This window comes from Procambarus clarkii, chromosome 29 (genome assembly GCF_040958095.1).
Source record: "Procambarus clarkii isolate CNS0578487 chromosome 29, FALCON_Pclarkii_2.0, whole genome shotgun sequence".
Classification (NCBI taxonomy): domain Eukaryota; kingdom Metazoa; phylum Arthropoda; class Malacostraca; order Decapoda; family Cambaridae; genus Procambarus; species Procambarus clarkii.
Genome location: NC_091178.1, coordinates 31,749,093 through 31,761,853, shown reverse-complemented (window position 1 = coordinate 31,761,853; position 12,761 = coordinate 31,749,093). Strand labels below are relative to the sequence as shown.

Below are 12,761 nucleotides of genomic sequence, written 5' to 3'. Positions count from 1 at the left end.
GACACAGGTGGAAACTGATTACCAACATGAGCCACAGGTACGTTAGAAGGAACTTTTTCAGTGTCAGAGTAGTTAACGGATGGAATGCATTAGGCAGTGATGGTGGAGGCTGACTCCATACACAGTTTCAAATGTAGATATGATAGAGCCCAGTAGGCTCAGGAATCTGTACACCAGTTGATTGACAGTTGAGAGGCGGGACCAAAGAGCCAGAGCTCATCCCTGCAAGCACAAATAGATTAGTACAAATAGGTGAGTACACACACACACACACACTATACCACACACACTGTACCACACACACCATACCACACACACCATACCACACACACTGTACCACACACACACTGTACCACACACACTATACCACATACACACTATACCACACACACTATACCACACACTGTACCACACACACTGTACTACACACTGTACCATACATACTGTACCACACACACTCTACCACATACGCACTATTCCACACACACTATACCACACACACACTGTACCTCACACACACTGTACCACACACACTATACCACACACACTATACCACACACACACACTGTACCTCACACACACTCTACCACACACACACTATTCTACACACACTATACCACACACACACTGTACCTCACATACACTGTACCACACACACTCTATACCACACACACTGTACCACACACACTGTACCACACACACTGTACCACACACACTCTACCACACACACTCTACCACACACACTATACCACACACACACTATACCACACACACTGTACTACACACACTGTACCACACACACTATACCACACACACTCTACCACATACACTCTGTACCACGCACACTGTGCCAAACACACACTGTATCACACACACTATACCACACACACTGTACTACACACACTGTACCACACACACTGTACCACACACACTGTACCACACACACTATACCACACACACTATACCACACACACACTGTACCACACACACTATACCACACACACTATACCACACACACTGTACCACACACACTATACCACACACACTATACCACACACACTGTACCACACACACACTGTATCACACACACTATACCACACACACTGTACTACACACACTATACCAAACACACTGTACCACACACACTGTACCACACACACTATACCACACACACTCTACCACTGTTATGATCTCAGCCTGCAGGAGAAACGAGTCTCCCTTCTTGAGAGTTATTCAGCAAGCCTGACCTAACTAGAAGGTCTAGCAAATATTGAGGTGATAACCCATATGAAAAATGGCTGGTTGGATATGTAAAACAATTTAAGATTATGGGCAGTAAGTAAGGAAATAGATAAATGACGGGCTAGGAGATGTGGACATTTTGCTGGAGGCGTGAGGCTCGCTTCTGGAGGACCTTGACCTCACTTGAGTGCCAGACATCGCAGGGGGAAGCCGCGCTCCGTTTGAGCTCCCGTCAGAAGGGAACCCCTAGTGATATATCTCGAAGAGAAGAGAAGTGTGCAGACGTACCAGCTGTGGAATAGAGCTGGGGACGTGTGGTCTCAAGTCGTGGACGATAATTAGTGAATATTAAGCCGCCCGGAGGCATTATTGTGGGCCGTGGAGCGCCCTGACCAAGCCTCGTCAGAGGAAGAAGCGCCCTCGACCAGACGTTCTGTGGTAAGCACGATATACGCCAGTTCATAGTGATTGCATTGTAGTTGGTCGTGTGCCCAGCGACAGTAGCGATGTTTATTTATAAGTTAGACATGTTTTAATAAGGCAGAAGGCCTGAAATAGGAGAGTGAAGAGGGAGGAACACGGAGCGACGTCCGTCCCCTCTGAGCGCTGGCGGACGACTGAGGGAGCCTGGCTCCGGATGGAGGAAGACCCTCCCAGCGAGTGAGGACCGCCGCCCGGCGAGGTGGAGTATGGACCCGCCCAAAACGGGGGAGTCCACTCTCACTGTATGTAGAGGACAGATAGAGGTTTGAGGCAAGCATATTGTGTGGTTATTTTTGTTTATGTGTTAAAGGGGAACATTTTATTGGAACGTCGATGGGTTGCAGGTTTGTCTTTTGGGGAAGAAGTTGCTGAGAACTTCGAAGCCAGCAGATGATGTAGCTGATGAGACTCCAAGGTAGTGGAGCAGAGGACCTCGAGCTGTGAGGAGAAGCAGCAGTGAAGAGGAGTGTCACGTGCTTCTGTAGAGGTGGTGTAGCAGCCAAGAGAGCTGTGGAAGAACCTAACAGAAGGGTGAAGCACCGTAGTTGCACAAGGAAACTTCATGATAGCAGCCTGGAGGAGCTGCAGAGGATCCTGGTAGTGAAGCCCGGAAGAACCTAAGGATATTAGGGTTGTGAACTTCCAGAGGTGGAAGGGGAAGTTCTGGTGGATTACTAGTAGGGAGTTGATAGTGTTTGGTTGTCATTAGCGTGCAAGACGCAGTGAGAGGTGAGTGACTGTTGGCATTCTTATGTCAAGGAGTTTTTTATACTGAAGTATCAATGAACATTTATACTGGTATATGTTATTGCATTCAAATGCTGATTTTCTATATATACATTATCTTGCTGATAGTGCATCAGTGTATGTAGGCTTGACCAACTTGAGGAGGTTAATGGTATCAGGTGGTGAACCAGGAGATAGGATACCACTGGATAAGCTGATAATAGAGTTCTGATGGTGTTGGAGTGCAACCTGATTGTGATTATCGAGTATAGGATTCATTATTATTATATGTGTGTATGTATCGTGTATGTGCTTTGTCCAGTAAATGTGTCACAATTTGCTGGTGTTTGCCCTTGTCCTAGTGAGGCTTCCCAGGAGGTAGTAAAGAAGGAGAGAGAAAGAACCAAGAACCACTGCTGTGGACAGGGTAAGAGGTAATACTAGTAAGTCATAGGGGATTGAGATCATATCTCATAAGGAGAGAGTGGGGAGTCACAGCGGCTCAAGTGGGTGTGTGCACGTGACAACGAGGCTAAGTATTGGAGCCGCATCCCCTAAACGTGTGACGTTGAGCCCCTCTCCAAGAGCCAGAAGCGCCAAGGGTGATCTCCTAGTATAAGCACTCTGCCGAGTTGTGGGTTGGGTTGTCCATAGAGAAGGATCGACGACGACAACACCAACCAACCCACAGTCTATAATAAATTGGGGGCCTGTGTCCGGGAGAGTGAACTGACACACCCACACCCTGTCCAAGAGTGGATTTGTACACCCCTGCTGAGATAAACTGTGTGAACGCAGGTGTATATTCTCTCTCTTGGGAAGACTCACAGGACAAGATGGATAAGGTGCAAGCGTTTGTGGAGTCAGGCAAGCCTGAGGATTTAGAAGGTTGCACGAGGGATCAATTGAAACAAATAGCAGAAAAATGTGGCATCAGGTTGAAAGCATCTAAAGTAGCTGGGATGAAGGATGAGATCCTGAGGCAGTTGAGAGCCAGAAGTGAAGCGGCAGAACAAGGAGCCCAGAAAGGAGCTGAAAGTGGAAAGGAGGATGATGGGCAGGATGAAGTGAGATCCCAGGGATCGAGTAGGAGCAGCAAGAGTAGCCGCAGTAGCAGGAGTAGCCGAAATAGGAGCTTGGAGAGATTCCAGTTAGAGCTCCAGATGCAGCGTGAGGAGAGACAGTTCCAGCTGGAAAAGATGAAATTAGAACTCCAGATGAAAAATGAAGCCGAGAAGGAAAAAGAGAAAAACCAGGCTGGAAGTAGAAAAAGAGAAAACCAGGTTGGAAGTAGAAAAAGAGAAAACCAGAGTAAGAGAACTGGAGTTGGAACAGGAGAAAGAAAAAGAGAAAGCAAGGCTAGAGGTGGAAAAAGAAAAAGAGAGAACAAAACAAATGCAGATAGAAGCGAATAGAACCTTGGCTGAACAAAGGATTGAACATGGGTTGCCAGAGAGCACCACCCAGGTATCACACCCACCAGATGTTAGGGTTAGGGAGAAGGACATTCCCTTGTTTGTGCCCGAAGAGGCAGAGAGCTTCTTCGAGCATTTTGAGAAAGTAGCCAGCATCAAAGAGTGGCCACAGGAGGAATGGGCCCAGCTGGTCCAGTTAAGATTGACCGGTGCAGCCAGGGAGGCATACACCCAATTGTCACTGGAAGAGTGCCAGGATTACGCCACAGTAAAGAGCAGCATATTGCGCTCGTTTCAGTTAACCTCAGAGGCTTATAGGAAGCGCTTCAGAGAAATGATCAAAGTTGGAGCATGTACATTTGCTGAGACAGCAAGAGATCTGGAAAGACGATTCCAGAAGTGGATTGAGGCTGCTGGAGTTGGATCTTACGCTGACCTGAAGCAACTGATGGTCATGGAAAAGTTCTTGGAGATGATGCATCCCGAAACAAAGTTCAAGATCCAAGAAGCAGGGATAATGGAGGTGAAAGATGCCGCAGATAGGGCGGATATGATTACTGAAGCATACAAGAGCTTGAGGGAGAACAGAGTGAGAAGCGAGGTGAGACGCAGCAATGGCAGATCCAATGGAGTCTGGGGAGGAAGAAATTATGAAAGACCCAGAGGAGTCTGGGGTGAGAAAAATTTTGATAAATGGGCAGATAAAAGTAAGTACCCTAAAACTCAGAAGAGTAGGTCGCACACTTCGTCTGAAAGTGAAGATGGAGGAGCAAAACGAGAAACTGATCGGTATCCAGGAAATCAAGAATCCAGTAAAGCTCCACAGAGTACGAGTAGTACGTCTGGCCCGAGGAACTCCAATACGAGTGGGCAGAGTCAGAGCTACTCTGGTACGTATAGGAGAGATTTCTCCCAGATGAGATGTTACAATTGTAACGGATTGGGTCACGTGATGCGATATTGTCGGCAGGGCAAGAGAGTTGTGACCCTGGCCATGTGTGACCCCCGAAGTAAATATACTAATGTGTTCCGAGACAAACCACAGAGAGCGAACTTAGTGAACGAGAGGTATAGACCGTTCATGAGCAAAGGTTGGATCAGTATAAGAGGCCAACCTGAGGTAGAAGTTGGTATCTTAAGAGATACCGGAGCTAATCAGAGCTTGATTGCGAGAAGCCTGATTGGGGATGGTCGACGGTTAGCTGGCAGTGGGAAGATGAAAGTATATGGGTTATTGTCTGAGAGTGACATGCCCGTATGTGCTGTCCAGCTAAGGTCGGAATATGTGTCGGCGGAGGTGATGTTGGGAGTATGCCCCGACATACCTATTCCAGGAGTCCAAGTGATCCTGGGGAATGACTTGTGCGGGACAAAGGTGTTGCCAAGAGTCATAGTGGAGACTGTGCCAGAGGAGAGCCCAGAAGGCCACGGCATGGGTGGGACACCTGAGAGTGTGAACCTGACTGACATCCGAGGAGATGAGTCAGGAGACCGCCAAGCCATTGAGTACCCTGTCTCGGTAGTGATGAAGACAGAGGTGGCCGACAAGGAAGACGCTGGAGAAGATGAGACAGTGTCAATTAAACCGGTAGAAGATATTGATGTAGATATAGCATGGCTGTTTGATGAAGGTCCAGCCCAGAAAAATGAAGTCTCGGTGAGGTCAAAAGTGAAGATGGCCCAGCCGAAGAAGAATACTGTGAAGGGAGTTGACCTGAGTAGAGCCCAGACTGCTGAAATTAGGAGTCGGAAGGTGAATGCAACTGTGCTGAGTAGGAATGAGGAAGGATGTGGACATACAGAGGACGAGAGTAGAGCGTCGAGTTGTCCACGAGCACAGAGGCATTTGGGTAGTAGAGTTAAGTTGTTTGAGATGTCAAGAGTTGACACGTTTCGCAGACAACGTGGAGGAGAGATAGTGAAGAAGGGTAGTAGCCGAGAAAATGAAAGGAGAAGAGACAGTATGTGTGGAGAGATGCTTACGAGCACTCTGGGAGAGATAGAGCGACATGTATGGTCGAGTGCTGTTGGATGTAGTGCAGTGCTCGAAGAAACTTTTAGGGAACGAAGAAGAGTTGAAGGAGAAGAAATGGAGTGGTATAGAAGTGAAAAATGTGAAAAGAGGATGATACAAGCATGGAGGAATAGGGGAAAGCCGAGGACTCGATGGAAGTCAAACAGGATGAGGTCTCGGATAAATGAGGAGACGAAAGGGAGGATCGTCGGTGAAGACGAGGGAGTGAAGTATGATGGCAGGAGACGGAAGTATAATGGCAGTAGATGGAAGTATGAAGACGACAGAGGAGATACAAACAGTAGATGTCTGACTCTGGACGTGAAGAGAAGAAGACGAGGAAACGGAGGGTGGAGACAGTAAGTAGAGTGGAACGATGGAGTGCAGGCGTCCAAGGAGGACAGCCTAGCCAACAGGTGCCAGAGAAGTCAAATCGTTTATGAGAAGATCGTGTTTCTGGAGAGTTGTGAGCCAGATGTTGCAAGGTGCAACGAATTAATTGTAGACTCCTAAGAGAGTATATGGGGTGAAGAACGAGACAGTGTAGTGGCGGATGTATTATCCCAAGCTTTGCCACTGGAATAACTCTCAAAAATAAGGGGAGGGGAGTGTTATGATCTCAGCCTGCAGGAGAAACGAGTCTCCCTTCTTGAGAGTTATTCAGCAAGCCTGACCTAACTAGAAGGTCTAGCAAATATTGAGGTGATAACCCATATGAAAAATGGCTGGTTGGATATGTAAAACAATTTAAGATTATGGGCAGTAAGTAAGGAAATAGATAAATGACGGGCTAGGAGATGTGGACATTTTGCTGGAGGCGTGAGGCTCGCTTCTGGAGGACCTTGACCTCACTTGAGTGCCAGACATCGCAGGGGGAAGCCGCGCTCCGTTTGAGCTCCCGTCAGAAGGGAACCCCTAGTGATATATCTCGAAGAGAAGAGAAGTGTGCAGACGTACCAGCTGTGGAATAGAGCTGGGGACGTGTGGTCTCAAGTCGTGGACGATAATTAGTGAATATTAAGCCGCCCGGAGGCATTATTGTGGGCCGTGGAGCGCCCTGACCAAGCCTCGTCACAGGAAGAAGCGCCCTCGACCAGACGTTCTGTGGTAAGCACGATATACGCCAGTTCATAGTGATTGCATTGTAGTTGGTCGTGTGCCCAGCGACAGTAGCGATGTTTATTTATAAGTTAGACATGTTTTAATAAGGCAGAAGGCCTGAAATAGGAGAGTGAAGAGGGAGGAACACGGAGCGACGTCCGCCCCCTCTGAGCGCTGGCGGACGACTGAGGGAGCCTGGCTCCGGATGGAGGAAGACCCTCCCAGCGAGTGAGGACCGCCGCCCGGCGAGGTGGAGTATGGACCCGCCCAAAACGGGGGAGTCCACTCTCACTGTATGTAGAGGACAGATAGAGGTTTGAGGCAAGCATATTGTGTGGTTATTTTTGTTTATGTGTTAAAGGGGAACATTTTATTGGAACGTCGATGGGTTGCAGGTTTGTCTTTTGGGGAAGAAGTTGCTGAGAACTTCGAAGCCAGCAGATGATGTAGCTGATGAGACTCCAAGGTAGTGGAGCAGAGGACCTCGAGCTGTGAGGAGAAGCAGCAGTGAAGAGGAGTGTCACGTGCTTCTGTTGAGGTGGTGTAGCAGCCAAGAGAGCTGTGGAAGAACCTAACAGAAGGGTGAAGCACCGTAGTTGCACAAGGAAACTTCATGATAGCAGCCTGGAGGAGCTGCAGAGGATCCTGGTAGTGAAGCCCGGAAGAACCTAAGGATATTAGGGTTGTGAACTTCCAGAGGTGGAAGGGGAAGTTCTGGTGGATTACTAGTAGGGAGTTGATAGTGTTTGGTTGTCATTAGCGTGCAAGACGCAGTGAGAGGTGAGTGACTGTTGGCATTCTTATGTCAAGGAGTTTTTTATACTGAAGTATCAATGAACATTTATACTGGTATATGTTATTGCATTCAAATGCTGATTTTCTATATATACATTATCTTGCTGATAGTGCAACAGTGTATGTAGGCTTGACCAACTTGAGGAGGTTAATGGTATCAGGTGGTGAACCAGGAGATAGGATACCACTGGATAAGCTGATAATAGAGTTCTGATGGTGTTGGAGTGCAACCTGATTGTGATTATCGAGTATAGGATTCATTATTATTATATGTGTGTATGTATCGTGTATGTGCTTTGTCCAGTAAATGTGTCACAATTTGCTGGTGTTTGCCCTTGTCCTAGTGAGGCTTCCCAGGAGGTAGTAAAGAAGGAGAGAGAAAGAACCAAGAACCACTGCTGTGGACAGGGTAAGAGGTAATACTAGTAAGTCATAGGGGATTGAGATCATATCTCATAAGGAGAGAGTGGGGAGTCACAGCGGCTCAAGTGGGTGTGTGCACGTGACAACGAGGCTAAGTATTGGAGCCGCATCCCCTAAACGTGTGACGTTGAGCCCCTCTCCAAGAGCCAGAAGCGCCAAGGGTGATCTCCTAGTATAAGCACTCTGCCGAGTTGTGGGTTGGGTTGTCCATAGAGAAGGATCGACGACGACAACACCAACCAACCCACAGTCTATAATAACCACACACACTGTACCACACACACACTGTCTCACACACACTATACCACACACACTATACCACACACACTGTACTACACACACTATACCAAACACACTGTACCACACACACTGTACCACACACACTATACCACACACACTATACCACACACACTGTACCACACACAAACACTGTACCACACACAATGTACCACACACACTGTACCACACACAGTACCGCACATGAGACTGCTGTTCAAGCTCGAGAGGCAGGCGGGGGTGGTGGGAAAGGTCCTAGCATGGATAAGGAACTACCTAACAGGAAGGAGCCAAAGAGTTACGGTAAGGGGCGAGAAGTCGGACTGGCGAACAGTAACAAGTGGAGTACCACAAGGATCGGTGCTGGGACCAATTCTATTTCTTGTATATGTTAACGACATGTTTACAGGCGTAGATTCCTACATGTCGATGTTTGCGGATGATGCAAAGTTGATGAGAAGAGTTGTGACAGATGAGGATTGCAGGATCCTCCAAGAGGACCTGAACAGATTGCAGAGATGGTCAGAGAAATGGCTACTAGAATTCAACACGAGCAAGTGTAAAGTTATGGAAATGGGACTAGGAGATAGGAGACCAAAGGGACAGTACACAATGAAGGGGAACAGCCTACCTGTAACGACGCGTGAAAGAGACCTGGGGGTGGACGTAACACCTAATCTATTTCCTGAGGCACATATTAATAGGATAACGACAGCAGCGTACTCTACACTGGCAAAAGTTAGAACATCATTCAGAAACCTAAGTAAGGAGGCATTTAGGGCGCTTTACACTGCCTACGTAAGGCCAGTCTTAGAGTATGCCGCCTCATCATGGAGTCCCCATCTCAAGCAGCATATAATGAAACTGGAAAAGGTTCAGAGGTTTGCAACGAGACTCGTCCCAGAGCTACGAGGGATGGGGAATGAGGAGCGCCTGAGGAAACTGTGCCTTACGACACTAGAAAGAAGAAGGGAGAGGGGGACATGATAGGAATGTATAAGATACTCAGAGGGATTGACAGAGTGGACATAGACGAAATGTTCACACGGAATAGTAACAGAACGAGAGGACATGGATGGAAGCTTGAAACTCAGATGAGTCACAGAGATGTTAGGAAGTTTTCTTTTAGCGTGAGAGTAGTGGGGAAATGGAATGCACTTCAGGAACAGGTTGTGGAAGCAAATACTATTCATAATTTTAAAACCAGGTATGATAGGGAAATGGGACCGGAGTCATTGCTGTAAACAACCGATGCTCGAAAGGCGGGATCCAAGAGTCAATGCTCGATCCTGCAGACACAACTAGGTGAGTACAACTAGGTGAGTACACACTATACCACACACACTGTACCACACACAAACACTGTACCACAAACAATGTACCACACACACACTGTACCACACACACTGTACCACACAACCCGAGAAAACAGAGAACCATACCATATGGACTGTACCATATGGACTGTACCATACAACCCGAGAAAACAGAGAAATGAAGATGAGAAACCCATGGTTTAATCAAAGATGTAGGCTAGCTAAGCAGCAAAGTAAAAGGGCATGGAGAAACTATAGGAATAACAGGACACTGGAGAGCAGAGAAAGATACCAGAATGCCAGGAATGAATATGTCAGGATGAGAAGAGAGGCAGAAAGACAATACGAAAATGACATCGCAAGCAAGGCAAAGACTCAGCCTAAATTGTTGCATAGCCACATTAGGAGAAAAACAACAGTAAAGGAACAGGTTATGAGATTAAGGATAGGGGCGGAAGGATTCACTACAAATGACAAGGAAGTGTGTGAGGAATTGAATAAGAAATTCCAGGAGGTCTTCACCTTAGAACAAGGAGAAATTCCAGAGGTAAGTGAGGGAATAGCTAACCAGGAACCACTGGAAGAGTTTGAGATTACCAGTGGGGAAGTAAGGAAGTGTTTACTAGAGTTGGACGTGACGAAGGCTATAGGCCCAGATGGAATCTCCCCTTGGGTTCTAAAGGAAGGAGCAAGAGAACTGAGCCTACCACTCTCCATAGTGTATAACAAATCACTGGCAACAGGGGAACTGCCAGATATTTGGAAAGCAGCTAACGTAGTTCCGATATACAAGAAAGGGGATAGACAGGAGGCACTGAACTACAGGCCAGTGTCCCTAACCTGCATACCATGCAAGCTGATGGAGAAGATTGTGCGAAAAAAACTAGTGGAGCATCTGGAGCGAAGGAACTTTGTAACACAGCATCAACATGGGTTCAGGGATGGCAGGTCCTGCCTCACAGGGTTACTTGAATTCTACGACCAGGCAACAAAAATAAGGCAAGAAAGAGAAGGGTGGGCAGACTGCATATTTTTGGATTGTCAGAAAGCCTTTGATACAGTACCACACAAGAGGCTAGTGCGAAAGTTGGAGATGCAGGCTGGAGTGAGAGGGAAGGTACTCCGGTGGATAGAGGAATACCTAAGCAACAGGAGACAACGAGTCTGTGTGAGGGGTGAGGTCTCAGATTGGCGAGACGTCACAAGTGGAGTCCCGCAGGGGTCAGTCCTTGGACCTATACTGTTTCTGGTATATGTAAATGATCTCCCAGAGGGTATAGATTCGTTCCTCTCAATGTTTGCCGACGATGCAAAAATTATGAGGAGGATTGAAACAGAGGATGATAGTAGGAGGCTACAAGATGACCTGGATAGACTGAGTGAATGGTCCAACAAATGGCTGTTGAAGTTCAACCCGAGTAAATGCAAAGTAATGAAACTAGGCAGTGGAAACAGGAGGCCAGGCACAGGATACAGAATAGGAGATGAAGTACTTAATGAAACAGACAGAGAGAAAGATCTAGGAGTTGATATCACACCAAACCTGTCTCCTGAAGCCCACATAAAGAGAATAACGTCTGCGGCATATGCGAGGCTGGCTAACATCAGAACGGCGTTCAGGAACCTGTGTAAGGAATCATTCAGAATCTTGTACACCACATATGTAAGACCAATCCTGGAGTATGCGGCCCCAGCATGGAGCCCGTACCTTGTCAAGCACAAGACGAAGCTGGAAAAAGTCCAAAGGTATGCTACTAGACTAGTCCCAGAACTAAGAGGCATGAGTTATGAGGAAAGGCTGCGGGAAATGCACCTCACGACACTGGAAGACAGAAGAGTAAGGGGGGACATGATCACAACCTACAAAATCCTCAGGGGAATCGACCGGGTAAACAAGGATGAACTATTCAACACTGGTGGGACGCGAACAAGGGGACACAGGTGGAAGCTGAGTACCCAAATGAGCCACAGAGACGTTAGAAAGAACTTTTTCAGTGTCAGAGTAGTTAGTAAATGGAATGCATTAGGAAGTGATGTGGTGGAGGCTGACTCCATACACAGTTTCAAATGTAGATATGATAGAGCCCAATAGGCTCAGGAATCTGTACACCAGTTGATTGACGGTTGAGAGGCGGGACCAAAGAGCCAGAGCTCAACCCCCTTTAAGCACAATTAGGTGAGTACACAAAGCAGAGAGAGATACCAGAGAACTAGAATTGAGTATGTCAGGGTGAGAAGAGAAGCAGAGAAAAGTTATGAAAATTATATAGCAAACAAAGCCAAGACCAAACCAAAGCTATTCCACAGTCACATCAGAAGGAAAACACCAGTGAAAGAACAGGTATTGAAACTGAGAACAGGCGAGGAAAGGTATACAGAGAATGACAAAAAAGTGTGTGAAGAACTCAACAAGAGGTTCCAGGAGGTCTTCACAATAGAACATGGTGAGGTCACTGTGCTAGGAGAAAGGGAGGTAAACCAAGCGGTCTTGGAAGAGTACGAAATTACGAGTGAGGAGGTCAAGAGACACCTGCTGGACCTGGATGTTAGAAAGGCTGTTGGTCCAGACGGAATCTCGCCATGGGTACTGAAAGAGTGTGCAGAGGCACTTTGCTTTCAACTCTCCATAGTGTATAGTAGGTCACTGGAGATGGGAGACCTACCAGAAATATGGAAGACGGCGAATGTGGTCCCAATATACAAAAAGGGCGACAGGCAAGAGCCACTGAACTACAGGCCAGTGTCCTTTACTTATATACCATGCAAGGTGATGGAGAAGATGGTCAGAAAAAACCTGGTAACACATCTGGAGAGAAGAGACTTCGTGACAAATCGCCAACATGGATTCAGGGAGAGTCAATCTTGCCTGATTGACTTAATAGAATTCTACGACCAGATGACAAAGATTAAGCAAGAAAGAGAAGGCTGGGCGGACTGCATTTTCTCGGATTGTCGGATAGCCTTTGACAC

The 12,761-nt window shown here is 47.1% G+C and overlaps 1 protein-coding gene across 1 annotated transcript; it reads left to right on the top strand.

Moving 5' to 3' along the window:
* Positions 1–1,192: 1,192 nt before the first annotated feature.
* Positions 1,193–8,429, top strand: LOC138369818 (uncharacterized). Its single transcript, XM_069333563.1, has 2 exons — positions 1,193–1,680; positions 2,070–8,429. The coding sequence occupies exon 2, from the start codon at positions 3,676–3,678 to the stop codon at positions 6,241–6,243; it is 2,568 nt and encodes an 855-aa protein (XP_069189664.1). The 5' UTR covers positions 1,193–1,680; positions 2,070–3,675; the 3' UTR covers positions 6,244–8,429.
* The last annotated feature ends 4,332 nt before the right edge of the window (positions 8,430–12,761 follow it).

What these genes read in the sequence shown, in the direction of transcription:
- LOC138369818 (XM_069333563.1), top strand. Translation starts at nt 3,676, where the DNA reads ATGAAGCCGAGAAGGAAAAAGAGAAAAACCAGGCTGGAAGTAGAAAAA.